At 46.4% G+C, this 23,936-nt stretch overlaps 2 protein-coding genes across 7 annotated transcripts in view; one reads left to right on the top strand and one right to left on the bottom strand.

Annotated features, from left to right (window-relative positions):
* LOC139454588 (uncharacterized) overlaps positions 1-11,130 on the bottom strand; it is a 53,746-nt gene extending 42,616 nt beyond the window's left edge. For 3 of the 6 annotated variants that reach the window (XM_071236395.1, XM_071236397.1, XM_071236398.1), the window contains exons 1-10: positions 10,680-10,818; positions 10,427-10,516; positions 7,930-9,904; positions 6,742-7,210; positions 6,342-6,523; positions 5,265-5,396; positions 4,106-4,272; positions 2,377-2,570; positions 1,055-1,306; positions 783-883 (exon numbers count right to left, since the gene is read on the bottom strand). In XM_071236395.1, the coding sequence (XP_071092496.1) occupies positions 783-883; positions 1,055-1,306; positions 2,377-2,570; positions 4,106-4,272; positions 5,265-5,396; positions 6,342-6,523; positions 6,742-7,210; positions 7,930-9,903 (3,471 nt within the window). In that variant the 5' untranslated portion in view covers position 9,904; positions 10,427-10,516; positions 10,680-10,818. Of the gene's footprint in view, positions 1-782; positions 884-1,054; positions 1,307-2,376; positions 2,571-4,105; positions 4,273-5,264; positions 5,397-5,800; positions 5,815-6,341; positions 6,524-6,741; positions 7,211-7,929; positions 9,919-10,426; positions 10,517-10,679; positions 10,819-10,980 lie in introns of those variants that run through there. The other 3 variants (XM_071236396.1, XM_071236394.1, XM_071236399.1) reach the window with 3 other exon arrangements.
* A 9,528-nt stretch (positions 11,131-20,658) lies between these two features.
* LOC139453940 (zinc finger CCCH domain-containing protein 13-like) lies at positions 20,659-23,889 on the top strand. The gene has a single exon (XM_071235383.1). The coding sequence runs from the start codon at positions 20,659-20,661 to the stop codon at positions 23,887-23,889; it is 3,231 nt and encodes a 1,076-aa protein (XP_071091484.1).
* Positions 23,890-23,936: the final 47 nt, after the last annotated feature.

The following is a 23,936-nucleotide window of genomic DNA, read 5'->3' as shown; positions in this document are numbered from 1 at the left end:
TAGACACTTCAGGATAGCTCACCTGGTTTACAAGGATAGCTCACCTGGTTGGCAAAGGCAATATGCACAAATTAAGCTGAGCTGCACTAGACACTTCAGGATAGCTCACCTGGTAAACAAGGATAGCTCACCTGGTTGGCAGAGGTGATATTCACAACCTCAGTGGAGTTTTACTTGACACTACAGGGTAGTTCATCTGATTTACAAGGAAAGCTGACCTGGTTTACAAGGATAGCTCATCTGGTTTACAAGCATAACTCACTTGGTTGGCAAAGGCGATATGCAACCTGAGCGGAGCTTCAGTAGACACTTCAGGATCACTCACCTGGTTTACAAGGATAGCTAACCTGGTTTACAAAGATAGCTCACCTGGTTAGCAAAGGTGATATGCAACCTGAGCGGTGATTCAGGATTACTCACCTGGTTTAAAAGGATAGCTCACCTGGCTTACAAGGATAGCTCACCTGGTTGACAAAGGTGATATGTAGTGCAGAGCAGAGCTTCACTAGACACTTCAGGATAGCTCATCTGGTTTACAAGGGTGATACACACAACCTGACTGGAGCTTCACTAGAGGCTCCAGGATAGCTCACCTGGTTGGCAAGGACAATACACACAACATGAGTGGGAGCATCACCTGACACTATATGATAGCTCACCTGGTTGGCAAGGGGGATACACACAACCTAAGTGGGAGCTTCATCAGACACTACAGGATAGTTCACCTGGTTATGTAACCTGGTTGACAAAGACAGCTCACCTATATGGTGAGGATAGCTCACCTGGTTTGCAAGGGCAACACACAATCTGAGTGGCAGCTTGACCAGACACTCTAGGACAAACATCACTGCTGGGTCGGAGACATCGGCGTGGGGGGGTCCACCTGGACATACAGTAATTATTCCTTGATGACCATGTAAATGTACAAATTTAATTATGTCCTTCAAGAGACGTTCAATCTGCTGAAACATGTAAATGGCTAATGAATAATGTACAGTGCACCAAAATCAATAAAACTCTGATGTGACTGTTGACGGTATGTTACCATGGTTACCTGGTGTCTGACTTGCGGCATGAAGTGAGAACAGGGCCGTCTTCATGTGATTGGCCAACAGTGCAGTGGGAGTGTTCTCTATGCCCTTGTTCATCATCACCATGGAAACAAGATGGCCGCAAGTGCCTCGGACATCCTGGTGGGACAGTGCCTCCTGGAACTTCTCAGGTGATGTCTGGCTCACCAGCTTCAGTAACTTGCCAGGCTGTGTCTCCATGGCAACAACATCAGTTGTCACCTTCTTTGTGCCACCTGAAAAAACACAAGATGATGTTTTCTTGTTGGAAGTATTATGGCCTTGACCCTCAATTCTTTCATGACAAACAAAGTCATATTAACCAAACTACAGAGCTAACAGAGTAAAATATCCCCCCAAAACTATTCAAAACCAAATTACTTTCAATTAACTTGTGTACAGAAACAGATGCATAAACCGTCATATACATCTAAGACATTATGTCTTTTTTTTTTAAATCTCAAAATTCTTACTCATTTTAGGAAAAACCCAATAGAGTGATGAATGGGGAGTGAAAAAGTATTTGTAACCAATGTGAAACCCAATTAAAATAGAAACCATGAAGCAATGTCAGGCAGTCAATAATCTGTGGGCCAAACTCAAGTACCAGCAACATATATTGCCTCTGCGTGATCAATGAGAAAATATTACAAACTGATTCGTCTACAGCACTGTTTTTCTTAATGCTGCACTCAAAAACATTCCTGCTATATGATGGTGGTCTGTAAATAATGGTGTAAATAGAGCATGTGCACCGCCAACTCGGTGTCAGCAGATATTTTCCAAATATTTTCATGTTTTTAATCAAGGTGCTCACATGATCTGATGCACCTTGCAAGGCAAGACCCGTTTTATTAAAATATAGTTCTCGATTATCAGTCAGATCATCTTGACTGACGTCGCCATTATGTTTGAAGCAAGTGCAAGTGATAAGAGCTGTGGAATCTGATTTGTCAATAGGAGGGACATAGAAGGGAAATAACTTGTAATAGCCTCTGGTGGCCTTAAGGTCGATCTTGGAAATTCAGCCTAGGTCAGCAAGTGTCGAAACTGGACTGTTACAATCAGTTAACTCTCTTGCCTCAGGAAAATGACAATCCAGTGATTGACATCATGAGCATCGATCAATGAAACTGGTTTAAGGTGACATGCATCAAGCAAGACAGCGAGCCTGACAACTTGATCCCGTAAGTCGCCTCTTACGACAAAGTTAGTCTGCCTCTTATGGTAAGCATGTGGGTTTGCTAAGACCTATTCTACCCCAGACCTTCACGGGAAACCATACATTACAAGAGGTTCCATGTACCTTCCACAGTGAGAGACGTGACGCCGCCGTATTTGTGGAGGAAATCCTTGAGTTTGCCAAGCTGGGGCAGGAACACCATGTCCCAGTGACTCCACTCCGCCAGGTCAGCCAGCAGGGGGCAGTTGTGTAGACACGCCAGGGCGTGCTCCCGCGTCCGGTGACCAAGAATACCGACCTTCACCTCACCTCTGTGGCTGGACATAAATACCACACACGAATCAAACATCTAGCCATGACCACTACACCCTAACAAATACCACGCAAGCATCAATAACATTATTGAGGTCACTGAGGTTTCTGCAACATTTTAACTGAGGGACATGACAAGTTCTTCAATTTCTAACATTAAGGTTATGACAAGAAACCTGTGACTTTCAAAACTAACATACAACCTTCACTGATCGAGTAATCTACACTGTAAGGGTTAACCTACAATGAGAAGGGTAATCTACACTGTAAGGGTTAACCTACAATCAGAATTGTAATCTACACTGTAAGGGTTAACCTACAATCAGAAGGGTAATCTACACTGTAAGGGTTAACCTACAATCAGAAGGGTAATCTACACTGTAAGGGTTAACCTACAATCAGAAGGGTAATCTACACTGTAAGGGTTAACCTACAATGAGAAAGGTAATCTACACTGTAAGGGTTAACCTACAATCAGAAGGGTAATCTACACTGTAAGGGTTAACCTACAATCGGAAGGGTAATCTACACTGTAAGGGTTAACCTACAATCAGAAGGGTAATCTGCACTGTAAGGATTAACCTACAATCAGAAGGGTAATCTGCACTGTAAGGGTTAACCTACAATCAGAAGGGTAATCTGCACTGTAAGGGTTAACCTACAATCAGAAGGGTAATCTACACTGTAAGGGTTAACCTACAATCAGAATTGTAATCTACACTGTAAGGGTTAACCTACAATCAGAAGGGTAATCTGCACTGTAAGGGTTAACCTACAATCAGAATTGAAATCTACACTGTAAGGGTTAACCTACAATCAGAATTGTAATCTACACTGTAAGGGTTAACCTACAATCAGAAGGGTAATCTACACTGTAAGGGTTAACCTACAATCAGAAGGGTAATCTACACTGTAAGGGCTAACCTACAATCAGAAGGGTAATCTAAACTATAAGGGTTAACCTACAATCAGAAGGGTAATCTACACTGTAAGGGTTAACCTACAATCAGAAGGGTATTCTACACTGTAAGGGTTAACCTACAATCAGAAGGGTAATCAACACTGTAAGGGTTAACCTACAATCAGAAGGGTAATCTACACTGTAAGGGTTAACCTACAATCAGAAGGGTAATCTACACTGTAAGGGTTAACCTACAATCAGAAGGGTAATCTACACTGTAAGAGTTAACCTACAATCAGAAGGGTAATCTACACTGTAAGGGTTAACCTACAATCAGAAGGGTAATCTACACTGTAAGGGTTAACCTACAATCAGAAGGGTAATCAACACTGTAAGGGTTAACCTACAATCAGAAGGGTAATCTACACTGTAAGGGTTAACCTACAATCAGAAGGGTAATCTACACTGTAAGGGTTAACCTACAATCGGAAGGGTAATCTACACTGTAAGGGTTAACCTACAATCAGAAGGGTAATCTACACTGAGAGGGTCAATCAATACTGAGGGTTTAGACAACGGGTTAACCTACATACTGAGCGTGATATATCCTTCCAACTCACACCAAGTAAAATTGCCTACCTTGTTTGGCCGGCAATGGCCGCTTCATACAACACCAGGTGCTCAGCAGACTTGTGCTTCCCTGGTTTGTCCGTGGCGATGATGAGGCGACCGATGTTTCCATAGCCCAGCTGCTTCACATCCGTCAGCTGAAACTGGTCTTTCAGCGCCGACTCGATCTTGTCATTCTACAGGCAAAAATCAGAGTGGTCCCATCATCTTACATTTCAACAAGTTATTTGAAACCACGAACCAAACATCTGGGACTATCACGTATCAATGTCTGGTGTAGACACCTACCTGAATGAATCACGTATCGATGTCTGGTGTAGACACTTACCTGACTGAATCATGTATCAATGTCTGGTGTAGACACTTACCTGACTGAAACATGTATCGATGTCTGGTGTAGACACCCACCTGACTGAATCACGTATCGATGTCTGGTGTAGACACTTACCTGACTGAATCATGTATCAATGTCTGGTGTAGACACCTACCTGACTGAAACATGCATCAATGTCTGGTGTAGACACCCACCTGACTGAATCATGTATCAATGTCTGGTGTAGACACCTACCTGACTGAAACATGCATCAATGTCTGGTGTAGACACCTACCTGACTGAAACATGCATCAATGTCTGGTGTAGACACCCACCTGACTGAATCATGTATCAATGTCTGGTGTAGACACCTACCTGACTGAAACATGTATCAATGTCTGGGGTAGACACCTACCTGACTGAAACATGTATCAATGTCTGGGGTAGACACCTACCTGTCTGAAACATGTATCAATGTCTGGGGTAGACACCCACCTGACTGAAACATGTATCAATGTCTGGGGTAGACACCCACCAGACTGAAACATGCATCATTGTCTGGTGTAGACACCCACCTGACTGAAACATGCATCAATGTCTGGTGTAGACACCCACCTGACTGAAACATGTATCAATGTCTGGTGTAGACACCCACCTGACTGAAACATGCATCAATGTCTGGTGTAGACACCAACCTGACTGAAACACGTATCAATGTCTGGTGTAGACACCCACCTGACTGAAACATGTATCAATGTCTGGGGTAGACACCCACCTGACTGAAACATGTATCAATGTCTGGTGTAGACACCCACCTGACTGAAACATGCATCAATGTCTGGGGTAGACACCCACCTGACTGAAACCTGCACTGCGACACTGCTGCACCATTTCAAGAACATCGGTCATCTGCGGTCGAAATCCAGTCTCATTTTCCGTTCCTCTGCCAGAGGATCCAAACACAGTCCCTCCAGCCTCGTCCAACATCTGTAACACAACCCACCTCCAGTGATTATCCATGGGGTGTTTCTCGACCAGAATAGAGTTCTAGAGAGTTCATAAAAGTTTATATGCTCGTGTACCCTTGGATAAATCTGTTGTGAAGTGACCATCGACTGTTTCTGTCATGCCTACAACTCCAGGATAGTTTCCCATCAACTCATAAATTATATTCGAAGGCGGAACATTACAATCTGGCGAATCACAAATTTCGCTGGTAGTTAAAAGAATGCTGCGTTTGCACAGGACCCTGGGACAGATGATAGCCAGGTGAGCTAACTGACATCTCCGCTGTTGGATCTGTTACCACCCCTGGCATACATGTAGAGTCTACTTACAGCTTCAGCTGTTGGATCTGTTACCACCCTGGCATACATGTAGAGTCTACTTACAGCTTTAGCTGTTGGATCTGTTACCCACCTGGCATACATGTGGAGTCTACTTTCAGCTTCAGCTGTTGGATCTGTTACTACCCTGGCATACATGTAGAGTCTACTTTCAGCTTCAGCTGTTGGATCTGTTACTACCCTGGCATACATGTAGAGTCTACTTTCAGCTTTAGCTGTTGGATCTGTTACCACCCTGGCATACATGTAGAGTCTACTTACAGCTTTAGCTGTTGGATCTGTTACCACCCCTGGCATACATGTAGAGTCTACTTTCAGCTTTAGCTGTTGGATCTGTTACCACCCTGGCATACATGTAGAGTCTACTTACAGCTTTAGCTGTTGGATCTGTTACCACCCTGGCATACATGTAGAGTCTACTTTCAGCTTTAGCTGTTGGATCTGTTACCACCCTGGCATACATGTAGAGTCTACTTACAGCTTTAGCTGTTGGATCTGTTACCACCCTGGCATACATGTAGAGTCTACTTACAGCTTTAGCTGTTGGATCTGTTACCACCCTGGCATACATGTAGAGTCTACTTACAGCTTTAGCTGTTGGATCTGTCAACAGAAAGTGCAGGAAGCGGCCAAAGCCCATCATCTTGAAGTCAGGGTACGCAAACTCCTCCAGTAGCTTCTCCTCGATTCGATCAAGATGAACCAGACTCAGTGAGCCGTGGGCCAGACAACGCTCGATGTACTTCTTCAAGTTGTCTAATACAGTCGCTGTAAATATACACATCACAGTCGCTTTAAACATACACACCCCACATTTACCATGTTAATTGAGACTACTGATATCTTGGAAAATCCGACAACGCTTGGTGTACTTTTTAAAGCTGTCTAACACATCTCACATTACGGGAAGACTACATCCATAACATCAACATCATCATAAACGGTTGACTTATTCTGCATGTCATGACCCCAATACACCTACATACCTTTTGATGGTGGCTGTCGTGTGGCAGAGTTGTCTTCCCTTGATGCACTCTCCTGACTTGGAGGCGATGGAGGTGCCAGCAGTTCCATGGCCGACTCCTCTAGGGTCGTGTTTCCAATACATATTGCTAGATGAAGCAGGGCACTGGCCATTTGGTCATCGCGCATCGTCAACAGAAAGCTATTTATCGAAGACTCTAATTGTCGATGTCGTTTCATCTGAGCCCTGGTCTCTGGCTGGTCGATGGACAGCAGCAGCTGAAACTTCTGGAAGATCTCCATGATGGCTATTTCCGGTCTCAGTCGAAGGTAGTGTCCGCGGACCTCAGAATCTCCATCCTCCCCTGTCTGGAGAATGGCAGCCTGGAACTTCTGGAATGCTGCCGCCAGCTCCTTCTTGAAGTTGTCCTTGAAGGATTCCGTGACAGACCGTCTGGTACCAGCCGCATCACGCTGTGATTTCTTCAACATCTATAACATCATAAACATCAAAACATATGGGCCCTCTTCCACAAAGTCATCTTATTATAAACCATCTACCCATGAAGAAACAAAACAAACTAGGTCATGGGCCCATTCCACAAAGTGATGTTATTATGAACCAGTATATGGGACTGTTCAACGAACGGCTAAAATTAAAAAAATCTGCGGTAAATTATGTACTTAAAACATGATTTCCACCTAAAAAAAATAATACAAATTCATTATGTTTCTTTAAAAACGTTAATCACCTGCATTTAGACATTTCAGGTTTTCAAGGGCCCGGGAACTGGGGAAGAGTGAGTGAGTGAGTTGGGTTTAACGCCTCTTTTAACAGTATTCCAGTTAAATCGTGGCGTGTCAGCTTAATGTGGGAGGAAAGCCCGAAGTGATGCAGGTCTCAGACGTTTACCATTTCGGTGAAATCCACAACCATGGGTATGGTGCTGACAAACCTAGAAACATAATCGGGGGGAACCAGGATTCGAAACCACAATCATGGGTTTCTGGCGTGTGCAAGGGACGCAACTCTGCACAGCTAATCGCGGCGCCTTAGACGACTGGGCCACCCGTGCCCCCAACTGGGGAAGAGGTGGATTCATGGTTAGATGTAAACATCTTACACCACATGCACCAGAACGTTAAAAAGTGAGGGTTAACCACATATGTTTGGAACGTAAAGTCTGTAACTATGGTAACCAGAGACTGACCTGCACAGCGAGGGGCAGGCTGCGGATCCTGATGCCGAGCTGGTACGCGGTGTTGAAGTTGTAGGCCTCCATCAGGTAGGTCATCACCGGCTCCATCTCCACACGCTCCATCCACTTGTTGTTCTTGGACAGGTAGTCACGCAGGTGCTCCAGCATGTCCATGGTGGTGATGTCCGGGATCTCCTCGTCACACGGGAACTTGAACATGTCGTACACGACCGGGAGGCGCTGGAGGGGGCCCAGCTTCAGGGTCTCGAAGTCATCCCGGTCTTTGGTGAATTCCCTCAGACACTCTGACAGTTCAAACATTGTGCAGACAGATCTTGCTTTGACAAAGGCTTGAACATACATGTTGACTTTACAAAGGAGGCGATTGTGTTCGTTGACAGCACTGATCTGATCCACATAGCGAACAGAACCAAGATCACGAATCGTCCTGATATTGAACCTCTGACAGAGTAGCTTCTCTATCCTCTCCACTGACACGTGCTCATTGGCATCAGCTAGGATTGCTATGCAATCTTTTGCAACAGCTTCAATCTGATCCTTGGATGGCGGACCTCGGCTGCAAGGAACTGGAGTGACATTGACCTCTCTCCTTTCAAGTCTGGAGGAAGCCCCTGGCTTGTAAGATCGAGGTTCAGAGCCTTGTCTTCGCCCGTGGGAATCGTCATCACTCCCCCGGGAACTGGACCTTGATGCGTGAGGAGCTGGATGCCTGGACATGTTGTGTGCAGCAGCAGCAGAAACAGCAGCCGCAGGCAGACCCATCTGTGAGAGATGCTGAGCAGGAACTACAGGCCCTACAATCTGAGGTGGAGTCACCCGCTGGAACTGAGCTGGAACTACAGGTTGAAAGAAGTTGAGGGCTGGAGGCTTGAGGGGTTGGAGTGGTGCAGGCATGAGAGGTTGGAGAGGTTGTGGTGGCCTCATACCCTGCGTGCTGGGACCGCCCAACACCATGTCAACAAGATTCCTATGCATCCTGCCTGACTGAATCTCCTGTGCAAGCTTGTCAAACTCATGCTGAGAATCTGTTTCAGACTTTCCCTTTGAGCGTACAAATGTTTTTCTTTCATCGACTACACAATCACTGTCAGTGTCGGAAGAATCATCAGAAGACGACAAGACTGTTTGCTGGGATGTCCTGCCAATGCCTGGGGCTGTTCTCTGCTGGGACGTCCTGCCAACAGCTGGGGCTGTTCTCTGCTGGGACGTCCTGCCAACAGCTGGGGCTGACTTGGCTGCAGCACCCTGACCCCATGTCATGTTTGTGTCCTTAACTTTCGGTCTTGTTTGTCTGAGCAGTAAATAATTTTCACCATCAATCCGCCGCTCTTCAATGACATCTGTGAACTTTTGAATCACATCAGCCATTTTGTTGACACCATAATCTGATCCTTTTGGTGTGACGTGATATTCACGCTGAAAGTGCCCCCATAACTGCAGCTTCAGTACCTTGCCTTTCTTTTTCAACAGTTTCACAAGTTGATCTTTAAGCTCGTCCAGCATCTCCTGTCTGGACGGCCCCTCAGACGACCAGCTGGACCCTGACACATCCAGGGATAGGAAGGAATCAGATGATGCACTTTGCTTTGGGGTATTCCTTGATGAGCCCTTGCTGTCTCGGGATGAAAGGGATGCTGTCGATTTGCTTGGTTTTGCTTTAGTTACTCGACTCGAGAGCAATGAAGGAAAGTCATCTTCATCACTTGATATGACCTCAGCATCTGCACCAACAGGTCTCAGTTTGATGAAGATATCTTTCCCTTCCTTGAATTCCAGGTAGAGGTGTTGAACAAAGGGGAACATCTGTGACATTTTCCCAACACCATAGTCACTTGCACTGGGCGACCTTCCAAGTTTTTTGGCTGTGAAGTTCCACAAATGCTCCCTCTTGATTCCGCGTGGGTTATCCCGAAGGACATCGCGGACAGCCTGCTTCAGCTGCTCTCTCTCTGGTTGACGGGACATTCTAGAAATAAACATGGTCAATGTGCTTTTACCATCACTGCAATGATAATGAAAATTATCATTGTCAATTAGCTATTTCCTTCTTCATCATGTTTATTCCAGCAGCCATCTTAAAATGAAAACATGAGTTCGTATTAGAGACTTGTGCTACATGTCGCGAAATCAATTCTATGGGACCGTTTTTTAACTTCAAGGTATCTGGGCATTTAAGATAATGAGGCATGATAGAAATATATTGAGGCAGTCAGGACCCGAGGATAGGTTCAAGATTATGATACATTCGAGATAACAGTGTTCGTGATAACCAGTTTCAACAGTAGTTTCGAAGCAGACAGAGAGACTAAAATTTTAGATTGATGAACATACATGACGTAAGCTCATACCACCAACATGGCCCAAAATAGTCATATACAGGGACAAAAACTTAAATGGTGTTTTTTTCAGAGGAGTGGGGTGGGTTGGTCGTGATAAGTTCATATCAAAAGTAACTCATCATACAGATCCATCAAAACAACATACTTACCTTCTGGATGTTGTTCACACAACTCCTCTCAAGTTCTCAACATGTTTTCAACAGGGTGAGGTGAGAGTCTTTACACCCACTCCCCTTCCACTGAAACAAAACAGAAAACTAACAATAATATCCCAGCCCTGAATGTTCCTGGTGTAGGCGAAATCTTTCTCAGAAACATTATTCAAGAGCCCAACCCCCTGTCAATTAAATCATGACATGACCCATGATTGTGCAGATCAATAATCTGGTAACAGTCACCCACCTATAAAAGACATTTGACACAATTAGTTGTCGTCTGGGTGGAGATTGATGGGTCGGGTCTCCACTTGACTGAAAGACGGACACACGGGGTAAATGGGAAATAACCACAGACGTACTTGTAACAGAGCTGACGACCGGGAAGCTTGGCAATGCACATATATGCACTACTAGTGCACAGTACCAAGAAACTTTAATGACGTCACTGAACTTCCAGGAAGTAGTCTTAGTCTAAATCAGCTGTAAAGTTAGATCGACGAAAACGAAAGTAACCATAGATGAACGCAGATCAAACCACACCTTACCGTGATGACAAGATAACACATCACACTACTTCAGACGTTCATTCGATTGCAGACATCGTCAACTGCAAATATTAATGATTCTTGTCATGTATCCGTCTTGTCCATGTCGATTTTCAAATAGATGGCAGCATTTGTTTACTTCTTCTTGCCGCCATAGTTGACCACGTGAAAGTTCACTTCCGGGGAGATAACCGAGATGATGCAGTACATTCGTCACCACAAGCAGATACATGTGCGCATCACACTCCGGCGCACAGATGACTTGGCCAACAACGAACTCTGGGTGTGAGAGTGCACTCGCAACTTTCCATAAATGATTATACGACAGTCTCTCCGAACCAATAGGCAAGTTGAGAAAGACGGAGAAGAATTGAATAAAAGTTGATACTGGAAAAGAAATTTATGCAATAGTAGTGAGTGAGTGAATTGCGTTGCTTGAAATACAAACATAGTCAAATATCTGATAATTCCGTTGTTATCAACGGACATTATTATTATATATTTCCGTAAAGTGGAATGTACATAGTATTTATCGTGAAGATACATTTGACGCATATCTGCATAAGCCTCACAAACAAGAAAAACGTTAAACTCATTTTCTACACTATCTACAGTTACACACTTCACAGATTATTTCTTGTTTCTATGTACAATTGATAGGAACTGCAACAGAACTGAGCTTACACTGGACGAAAACCTACGTACTGTAATACTATTTATATAGGGCCCCACATAGAAATACGTCTTTAACAATGAGTAGGTGAGTGTTACAGAACCACCTGTTAGTGAGGCATGCCGATCTTGTTCATATACATTTGTGTCGTGTTTTAAACTCTGTTATAAAACTATCAATAGACTGTATCTGTTGCTTTGGCCAAAATCTCTATTAAAAACATTAAGGCATGGTTGTGCTCACAAGACACCTGAACACTGAATCATGCAGTGCAAAGACAGTTTCCGTGAAGTCGCGTGACCGTTGAGGGTTTGGGCAGTCCGGGATTGGATGGGTGGATGGTTGGTTTGTTGTTTAACGCCGCACTCAGCAATATTCCATGACGGCGGTCTGTAAATAATCGAGTCTGGACCAGACAATCCAGTGATTAATGTCATGAGCATCAATCCACGCAATTGGGATACGATGACAAGCATCAACCAAGTCAGCGAGCCTGACCACCCGAACCCGTTAGACGCCTGTTACGACAAGCATAGTCGCCTTTTACGGCAAGCATGGGTTGCTGAAGACCTATTCTATACCCCGGATCTTCACGGGTCTATAAATCTACTGGATGCTGTACAGTTGGCCCGTACAATATAACGGTTTCCGTCACGTGTTGATCATTATTGACATCACAGGGTTGCAGCCATCACCAGGAACATGCCCAGTCGGTGTCACAAAGGACAACGAAGAGACTCGTTTACATCAGTAATTGATACAAGATCTCACTTTCAGAAAGATCAGGAGCATAAAACTCAACTGAAACCACACACACGTCCGCTGCATTTCCACCAAAACATCAACATAGTATTGACAACACAGACCCTTTCATTCTGGTGTTGGGGGTTCGATCCTCGGCCGGGTCATACCAAAAGACGTTAAAACATGGTACTTGTTACCCTGTCTGACGCTCGGCATTAAGGGGCTAAGACTAGGACTGGTCGGCTCGGAGTCAGTATACTGTGTCTGAGTGGGGTATTCATGTTAAACTGCGCCATGGTATCTCAGTGGGGTAGCACTATAAAATCGGCATCAGTCCGGACTAGTACAAGCAGCCACACACACAAGTGCATGCACGTCGCTATATAAGTGCAATAATCTTGAACGCGACGTCAAACCCTATTTCACCTCACCTCACCTCACCGTGGGGTGCGGTACTATCCCAGTATGCCCGGGGGGTGCGGTATTATCCCACTGTGCCCGGGGGGTGCGGTTTTATCCCACTGTGCCCGGGAGGTGCGGTATTATCCCACTATGCCCGGGAGGTGCGATATTATCCCACTATGCCCGGTATTATCCCACTGTGCCCGGGAGGTGAGTATTATCCCACTGTGCCTGGGAGGTGCGGTATTATCCCACTGTGCCCGGGAGGTGAGGTATTATCCCACTATGCCCGGGAGGTGCGATATTATCCCACTATGCCCGGGGGATGCGATATTATCCCACTGTGCCCGGGAGGTGCGGTATTATCCCACTGTGCCCGGGAGGTGCGGTATTATCCCACTATGCCCGGGAGGTGCGATATTATCCCACTATGCCCGGTATTATCCCACTGTGCCCGGGAGGTGAGTATTATCCCACTGTGCCCGGGAGGTGAGGTATTATCCCACTGTGCCCGGGAGGTGCGGTATTATCCCACTGTGCCCGGGAGGTGCGGTATTATCCCACTATGCCCGGGGGATGCGATATTATCCCACTGTGCCCGGGAGGTGCGGTATTATCCCACTGTGCCCGGGAGGTGCGGTATTATCCCACTATGCCCGGGAGGTGAATTTTATCCCACTATGCTCGGTATTATCCCACTGTGCCCGGGAGGTGAGTATTATCCCACTATGCTCGGTATTATCCCACTATGCCCAGGAGGTGCGATATTATCCCACTATGCCCGGGAGGTGCGGTATTATCCCACTATGCCCGGGAGGTGCGGTATTATCCCACTATGCCCGGGGGATGCGATATTATCCCACTGTGCCCGGGAGGTGCGGTATTATCCCACTGTGCCCGGGAGGTGCGGTATTATCCCACTATGCCCGGGAGGTGAATTTTATCCCACTATGCTCGGTATTATCCCACTATGCCCAGGAGGTGCGATATTATCCCACTATGCCCGGCATTATCCCACTATGCCCGGGAGGTAAGTATTATCCCACTATGCCCGGGAGGTGCGGTATTATTCCACTATGCCCGGGAGGTGCGGTATTATCCCACTATGCCCGGGAGGTGCGATATTATCCCGCTATGCCCAGTATTATCCCACTATGCCCGGGAGGTAAGTATTATCCCACTGTGCCCGGGAGGTGCGGTATTATCCCACTATGCCCGGGAGGTGCGGTATTATCCCACTATGCCCGGTATTATCCCACTATGCCCGGGGGGTGAGTATTATCCCACTATGCCCGGTAGGTGCGGTATTATCCCACTATGCCCGGTATTATCCCACTGTGCCCGGGAGGTGCGGTATTATCCAGCTATGCCCGGTATTATCCCACTGTGCCCGGGAGGTGCGGTATTATCCCACTATGCCCGGTATTATCCCACTATGCCCGGGAGGTGCGATATTATCCCACTATTCCCGGTATTATCCCACTATGCCCGGGAGGTAAGTATTATCCCACTATGCCCGGGAGGTGCGGTATTGTCCCACTATGCCTGGTATTATCCCACTATGCCCGGGAGAGGCGGTATTATTTTTAAATCCCTTTGATAACAAACAGGTACTGATGGCGCAGGTGTGATCTACTGATGGAGCAGGTGTGATCTACTAATGTCGCAGGTGTGATCTACTAATGTCGCAGGAGTGATCTACTAATGTCGCAGGAGTGATCTTTTGATGACGCAGGCGTGATCTACTGATGGCGCAGGAGTGATCTACTGATGGAGCAGCTGTGATCTACTGATGGAGCAAGAGTGATCTACTGATGGAGCGGGAGTGATCTACTGATGGCGCAGGAGTGATCTACTGATGGAGCAGCTGTGATCTACTGATGGAGCAGGTGTGATCTACTGATGGAGCAGGTGTGATCTACTGATGGAGCAGGCGTGATCTACTGATGGAGCAGGAGTGATCTACTGATGATGCAGGTGTGATCTACTGATGGAGCAGGTGTGATCTACTGATGGTGCAGGAGTGATCTACTGATGACGTAGGTGTGATCTACTGATGGAGCAGGAGTGATCTACTGATGACACAGGTGTGATCTACTGATAGAGTAGGTATGATCTACTGATGGTGCAGGAGTGATCTACTGATGGAGCAGGTGTGATCTACTGATGACATAGGTGTGATCTACTGATGGAGCAGGTGTGATCTACTGATGGACCAGGTGTGATCTACCAATGTTGCAGGAGTGATCTACTGATGGAGCAGGTGTGATCTACTGATGGCACTGATGATCTACTGATGGTGCAGGTATGATCTACTGATGACACAGGTGTGATCTACTGATGGAGCAGGTGTGATCTACTGATGACACAGGTGTGATCTACTGATGGAGCAGGTGTGATCTATTGATGACACAGGTGTGATCTACCGATGTTGCAGGAGTGATCTACTGATGGAGCAGGTGTGATCTACTGATGACGTAGGTGTGATCTACTGATGGAGCAGGTGTGATCTACTGATGGAGCAGGTGTGATCTACCGATGTAGCAGGAGTGATCTACTGATGGCACTGATGATCTACTGATGGTGCAGGTATGATCTACTGATGACACAGGTGTGATCTACTGATGGAGCAGGTGTGATCTACTGATGACACAGGTGTGATCTACTGATGGACCAGGTGTGATCTACTAACGACACAGGTGTGATCTACTGATGACAGGTGTGATCTATTGATGGAGCAGGTGTGATCTACTGATGGAGCAGGTGTGATCTACTGATGATGCAGGTGTGATCTACTGATGGAGCAGGTATTATCTACTGATGGAGCAGGTGTGATCTACTGATGGAGCAGGTGTGATCTACTGATGGAGCAGGTGTGATCTACTGATGGCACTATACCTATATTGTGCTGACTTGAACTTGAAGTATATGGAATTATATATGTTTTTAACATATTTGGACAACTTTATTGCAGCCACATGACCTTGTGTACATGAGTATCGGATCCTATTTCACGGCCATATGACCTCATGACATAAGTATCGGATCCTATTTCATTGCCATATGACAGCCACATGACCTTGTGTACATGAGTATCGGATCCTATTTCACGGCCATATGACCTCATGACATGAGTATCGGATCCTATTTCACGGCCATATGACCTCATGACATGAGTATCGGATCCTATTTCATTGCCATATGACAGCCACATGACCTTGTGTACATGAGTATCGGATCCTATTTCACGGCCATATGACCTCATGACATAAGTATCGGATCCTATTTCATTGCCATATGACAGCCACATGACCTTGTGTACATGAGTATCGGATCCTATTTCACGGCCATATGACCTCATGACATGAGTATCGGATCCTATTTCATGGCCATATGACCTCATGACATGAGTATCGGATCCTATTTCATGGCCATATGACCTCATGACATGAGTATCGGATCCTATTTCATGGCCATATGACCTCATGACATGAGTATCGGATCTTATTTCATGGCCATATGACCTCATGTACATGAGTATCGGATCCTATTTCATGGCCATATGACCTCATGACATGAGTATCGGATCCTATTTCATGGCCATATGACCTCATGACATGAGTATCGGATCTTATTTCATGGCCATATGACCTCATGTACATGAGTATCGGATGCTATTTCATGGCCATATGACCTCATGACATGAGTATCGGATCCTATTTCATGGCCACATGACCTCATGACATGAGTATTGGATCTTATTTCATGGCCTCAAGACCTCATGTACATGAGTATCGGATCCTATTTCATGGCCACATGACCTCATGACATGAGTATCGGATCTTATTTCATGGCCACATGACCTCAAGTACATAAGTATCGGATCCTATTTCACAGCCACATGACCTTGTGTACATAAGTATCGGATCCTATTTCACGGCCACATGACTTCATGTACATGAGTTTCAGACCCAATTTCACGGCCACATGACCTCATGTACATAAGTATCGGATCCTATTTCATTGCCATATGACCTCATGTACATGAGTATCGGATCCTATTTCATTGCCATATGACCTCATGTACATGAGTATCGGATCCTATTTCATGGCCATATGACCTCATGTACATGAATATCGGATCCTATTTCATGGCCATATGACCTCATGTACATGAATATCGGATCCTATTTCATGGCCATATGACCTCATGACATGAGTATCGGATCCTATTTCATGGCCATATGACCTCATGACATGAGTATCGGATCTTATTTCATGGCCATATGACCTCATGTACATGAGTATCGGATCCTATTTCATGGCCATATGACCTCATGACATGAGTATCGGATCCTATTTCATGGCCATATGACCTCATGACATGAGTATCGGATCTTATTTCATGGCCATATGACCTCATGTACATGAGTATCGGATCCTATTTCATGGCCATATGACCTCATGACATGAGTATCGGATCCTATTTCATGGCCACATGACCTCATGACATGAGTATCGGATCTTATTTCATGGCCACATGACCTCAAGTACATAAGTATCGGATCCTATTTCACAGCCACATGACCTTGTGTACATAAGTATCGGATCCTATTTCACGGCCACATGACTTCATGTACATGAGTTTCAGACCCAATTTCACGGCCACATGACCTCATGTACATAAGTATCGGATCCTATTTCATTGCCATATGACCTCATGTACATGAGTATCGGATCCTATTTCATTGCCATATGACCTCATGTACATGAGTATCGGATCCTATTTCATGGCCATATGACCTCATGTACATGAATATCGGATCCTATTTCATGGCCATATGACCTCATGTACATGAATATCGGATCCTATTTCATGGCCATATGACCTCATGTACATGAGTATCGGATCCTATTTCATGGCCACATGACCTCGTGTACATGAGTATCGGATCCTATTTCACGGCAACATGACCTCGTGTACATGAGTATTGGATCTTATTTCACGGCCACATGACCTCATGTACATGTTGTATACACAACTTCCAGTAGGCTTTCAACCGGCAAATAAATTACAGCCACTGTTTGTTTGAACATCTGAATGTTCAAAGGAAGACAGAGAACAAGGTTCCAGGATATACTGCAAACAGCACCCAGTCTAGAGTCTCACACAGTCAACATGGATGCAAGGACTACCTGGATGGACCAACAGTCATGCGATAAACATGCAATATCACGTGCAATAAGAACAAAGAAATATTTTACAAGGGATATGTTTAATAAGTGTGCACAATATATAAGATAATATAGAAGTCACAATTATGTACATCTATCAAAAGTCTGTGGATAATGTATAAAACGGCTGACCCAGCTTCTGGTGAACTTTACTTCACGTCACAAACAAAACACAGAGCATCAGAAGCACATTCTCAGATGGGTTTACACACGCAAATGAATAACTAAAAAGGAGCCCTTGGTAAGTCCAACTCTGTCTGCAACCTACTTCCATGTACACTAGGCGCCAACTATCAGCACATGCTGGATGAAGGGTGGAACCGTGAGTGACCCACATGGCACCATGTCTCAACTCATGTCACTAACTATCAGCACATACTGGATGAAGGGCGGAACTGTGAGTGACCCACATGGCACCATGTCTCAACTCATGTCACTAACTATCAGCACATGCTGGATGAAGGGTGGAACTGTGAGTGACCCACATGGCACCATGTCTCAACTCATGTCACTAACTATCAGCACATGCTGGATGAAGGGTGGAACTGTGAGTGACCCACATGGAACCATGTCTCAACTCATGTCACTATCAGCACATGCTGGATGAAGGGTGGAACTGTGAGTGACCCACATGGAACCATGTCTCAACTCATGTCACTATCAGCACATGCTGGATGAAGGGCGGAACCGTGAGTGACCCACATGGCACCATGTCTCAACTCGTGTCACTAACTATCAGCACATGCTGGATGAAGGGTGGAACCGTGAGTGACCCACATGGCACCATGTCTCAACTCATGTCACTATCAGCACATGCTGGATGAAGGGTGGAACCGTGAGTGACCCACATGGCACCATGTCTCAACTCATGTCACTAACTATCAGCACATGCTGGATGAAGGGTGGAACTGTGAGTGACCCACATGGCACCATGTCTCAACTCATGTCACTATCAGCACATGCTGGATGAAGGGTGGAACTGTGAGTGACCCACATGGAACCATGTCTCAACTCATGTCACTAACTATCAGCACATGCTGGATGAAGGGTGGAACTGTGAGTGACCCACATGGAACCATGTCTCAACTCATGTCACTAACTATCAGCACATGCTGGATGAAGGGTGGAACTGTGAGTGACCCACATGGCACCATGTCTCAACTCATGTCACTAACTATCAGCACATGCTGGATGAAGGGTGGAACCGTGAGTGACCCAAAAGGCACCATGTCTCAACTCATGTCACTAACTATCAGCACATGCTGGATGAAGGGTGGAACCGTGAGTGACCCATATGGCACCATGTCTCAACTCATGTCACTAACTATCAGCACATGCTGGATGAAGGGTGGAACTGTGAGTGACCCACATGGAACCATGTCTCAACTCATGTCACTATCAGCACATGCTGGATGAAGGGTGGAACTGTGAGTGACCCACATGGAACCATGTCTCAACTCATGTCACTATCAGCACATGCTGGATGAAGGGCGGAACCGTGAGTGACCCACATGGCACCATGTCTCAACTCATGTCACTAACTATCAGCACATGCTGGATGAAGGGTGGAACCGTGAGTGACCCACATGGCACCATGTCTCAACTCATGTCACTATCAGCACATGCTGGATGAAGGGTGGAACCGTGAGTGACCCACATGGCACCATGTCTCAACTCATGTCACTAACTATCAGCACATGCTGGATGAAGGGTGGAACTGTGAGTGACCCACATGGCACCATGTCTCAACTCATGTCACTATCAGCACATGCTGGATGAAGGGTGGAACTGTGAGTGACCCACATGGAACCATGTCTCAACTCATGTCACTAACTATCAGCACATGCTGGATGAAGGGTGGAACTGTGAGTGACCCACATGGAACCATGTCTCAACTCATGTCACTAACTATCAGCACATGCTGGATGAAGGGTGGAACTGTGAGTGACCCACATGGCACCATGTCTCAACTCATGTCACTAACTATCAGCACATGCTGGATGAAGGGTGGAACTGTGAGTGACCCACATGGAACCATGTCTCAACTCATGTCACTAACTATCAGCACATGCTGGATGAAGGACGGAACCGTGAGTGACCCACATGGAACCATGTCTCAACTCATGTCACTAACTATCAGCACATGCTGGATGAAGGGTGGAACTGTGAGTGACCCACATGGCACCATGTCTCAACTCATGTCACTATCAGCACATGCTGGATGAAGGGCGGAACTGTGAGTGACCCACATGGCACCATGTCTCAACTCATGTCACTAACTATCAGCACATGCTGGATGAAGGGTGGAACTGTGAGTGACCCACATGGAACCATGTCTCAACTCATGTCACTAACTATCAGCACATGCTGGATGAAGGGTGGAACTGTGAGTGACCCACATGGCACCATGTCTCAACTCATGTCACTATCAGCACATGCTGGATGAAGGGCGGAACCGTGAGTGACCCACATGGCACCATGTCTCAACTCATGTCACTAACTATCAGCACATGCTGGATGAAGGGCGGAACCGTGAGTGACCCACATGGAACCATGTCTCAACTCATGTCACTATCAGCACATGCTGGATGAAGGGTGGAACTGTGAGTGACCCACATGGCACCATGTCTCAACTCATGTCCTGTGTGGCATGGGAGGACTGTGTGAACTGTCGTCTATCATCAGACGAAGACACTTCCCACATACACCAACACAAACAAATCATGTCTCAGATGGACATTGAAGGCAGCCTTATACTAAATCTGTCATGGACAACTGTGAAAAACTGCTCTAAAATCTACCTGCACAGAGAGCGAAGCAAGGAAATCTACCTGCACAGAGAGCGAAGCAAGGAAATCTACCTGCACAGACAGCGAAGCAAGGAAATCTACCTGCACAGACAGCGAAGCAAGGAAATCTACCTGCACAGAGAGCGAAGCAAGGAAATCTACCTGCACAGACAGCGAAGCAAGGAAATCTACCTGCACAGAGAGCGAAGCAAGGAAATCTACCTGCACAGACAACGAAGCAAGGAAATCTACCTGCACAGAGAGCGAAGCAAGGAAATCTACCTGCACAGAGAGAGAAGCAAGGAAATCTACCTGCACAGACAGCGAAGCAAGGAAATCTACCTGCACAGACAGCGAAGCAAGGAAATCTACCTGCACAGAGAGCGAAGCAAGGAAATCTACCTGCACAGACAGCGAAGCAAGGAAATCTACCTGCACAGACAGCGAAGCAAGGAAATCTACCTGCACAGAGAGCGAAGCAAGGAAATCTACCTGCACAGAGAGCGAAGCAAGGAAATCTACCTGCACAGAGAGCGAAGCAAGGAAATCTACCTGCACAGAGAGCGAAGCAAGGAAATCTACCTGCACAGACAACGAAGCAAGGAAATCTACCTGCACAGAGAGCGAAGCAAGGAAATCTACCTGCACAGAGAGCGAAGCAAGGAAATCTACCTGCACAGACAGCGAAGCAAGGAAATCTACCTGCACAGAGAGCGAAGCAAGGAAATCTACCTGCACAGACAACGAAGCAAGGAAATCTACCTGCACAGACAGCGAAGCAAGGAAATCTACCTGCACAGAGAGAGAAGCAAGGAAATCTACCTGCACAGACAGCGAAGCAAGGAAATCTACCTGCACAGACAGCGAAGCAAGGAAATCTACCTGCACAGAGAGCGAAGCAAGGAAATCTACCTGCACAGACAGCGAAGCAAGGAAATCTACCTGCACAGACAGCGAAGCAAGGAAATCTACCTGCACAGAGAGCGAAGCAAGGAAATCTACCTGCACAGAGAGCGAAGCAAGGAAATCTACCTGCACAGAGAGCGAAGCAAGGAAATGTACCTGCACAGAGAGCGAAGCAAGGAAATCTACCTGCACAGAGAGCGAAGCAAGGAAATCTACCTGCACAGACAGCGAAGCAAGGAAATCTACCTGCACAGAGAGCGAAGCAAGGAAATCTACCTGCACAGACAGCGAAGCAAGGAAATCTACCTGCACAGACAGCGAAGCAAGGAAATCTACCTGCACAGAGAGCGAAGCAAGGAAATCTACCTGCACAGAGAGCGAAGCAAGGAAATCTACCTGCACAGACAGCGAAGCAAGGAAATCTACCTGCACAGAGAGCGAAGCAAGGAAATCTACCTGCACAGACAGCGAAGCAAGGAAATCTACCTGCACAGACAGCGAAGCAAGGAAATCTACCTGCACAGAGAGCGAAGCAAGGAAATCTACCTGCACAGAGAGCGAAGCAAGGAAATCTACCTGCACAGACAGCGAAGCAAGGAAATCTACCTGCACAGACAGCGAAGCAAGGAAATCTACCTGCACAGACAGCGAAGCAAGGAAATCTACCTGCACAGACAGCGAAGCAAGGAAATCTACCTGCACAGAGAGCGAAGCAAGGAAATCTACCTGCACAGACAGCGAAGCAAGGAAATCTACCTGCACAGACAGCGAAGCAAGGAAATCTACCTGCACGGAGAGCGAAGCAAGGAAATCTACCTGCACGGAGAGCGAAGCAAGGAAATCTACCTGCACAGAGAGCGAAGCAAGGAAATCTACCTGCACAGAGAGCGAAGCAAGGAAATCTACCTGCACAGACAGCGAAGCAAGGAAATCTACCTGCACAGAGAGCGAAGCAAGGAAATCTACCTGCACAGACAGCGAAGCAAGGAAATCTACCTGCACAGACAGCGAAGCAAGGAAATCTACCTGCACAGACAGCGAAGCAAGGAAATCTACCTGCACAGACAGCGAAGCAAGGAAATCTACCTGCACAGAGAGCGAAGCAAGGAAATCTACCTGCACAGACAGCGAAGCAAGGAAATCTACCTGCACAGACAGCGAAGCAAGGAAATCTACCTGCACAGACAGCGAAGCAAGGAAATCTACCTGCACAGACAGCGAAGCAAGGAAATCTACCTGCACAGAGAGCGAAGCAAGGAAATCTACCTGCACAGAGAGCGAAGCAAGGAAATCTACCTGCACAGACAGCGAAGCAAGGAAATCTACCTGCACGGAGAGCGAAGCAAGGAAATCTACCTGCACAGACAGCGAAGCAAGGAAATCTACCTGCACAGACAGCGAAGCAAGGAAATCTACCTGCACAGAGAGCGAAGCAAGGAAATCTACCTGCACAGAGAGCGAAGCAAGGAAATCTACCTGCACAGACAGCGAAGCAAGGAAATCTACCTGCACGGACAGCGAAGCAAGGAAATCTACCTGCACGGAGAGCGAAGCAAGGAAATCTACCTGCACGGAGAGCGAAGCAAGGAAATCTACCTGCACAGAGAGCGAAGCAAGGAAATCTACCTGCACAGAGAGCGAAGCAAGGAAATCTACCTGCACAGACAGCGAAGCAAGGAAATCTACCTGCACAGACAGCGAAGCAAGGAAATCTACCTGCACAGAGAGCGAAGCAAGGAAATCTACCTGCACAGACAGCGAAGCAAGGAAATCTACCTGCACAGACAGCGAAGCAAGGAAATCTACCTGCACGGAGAGCGAAGCAAGGAAATCTACCTGCACAGAGAGCGAAGCAAGGAAATCTACCTGCACAGAGAGCGAAGCAAGGAAATCTACCTGCACAGAGAGAGAAGCAAGGAAATCTACCTGCACAGAGAGCGAAGCAAGGAAATCTACCTGCACAGAGAGCGAAGCAAGGAAATCTACCTGCACAGAGAGAGAAGCAAGGAAATCTACCTGCACAGAGAGAGAAGCAAGGAAATCTACCTGCACGGAGAGCGAAGCAAGGAAATCTACCTGCACAGAGAGAGAAGCAAGGAAATCTACCTGCACAGAGAGCGAAGCAAGGAAATCTACCTGCAGAGTGAAGGAGTCCAGTAAAAGTGGAGGATCTAGTTAGACTTTCAGTGAATCGACATGCTGCACAG

This window comes from Haliotis cracherodii, unplaced genomic scaffold (genome assembly GCF_022045235.1).
Source record: "Haliotis cracherodii isolate W230 unplaced genomic scaffold, xgHalCrac1.p SCAF_10, whole genome shotgun sequence".
Classification (NCBI taxonomy): domain Eukaryota; kingdom Metazoa; phylum Mollusca; class Gastropoda; order Lepetellida; family Haliotidae; genus Haliotis; species Haliotis cracherodii.
The sequence above is the reverse complement of the archived record's forward strand: the minus strand, read 5'-3'. Positions and strand labels throughout refer to the sequence as shown.

Excerpts from the sequence above, each read along its gene's own strand:
- LOC139453940 (XM_071235383.1), top strand. The coding sequence starts at position 20,659 with ATGTCTCAACTCATGTCCTGTGTGGCATGGGAGGACTGTGTGAACTGT.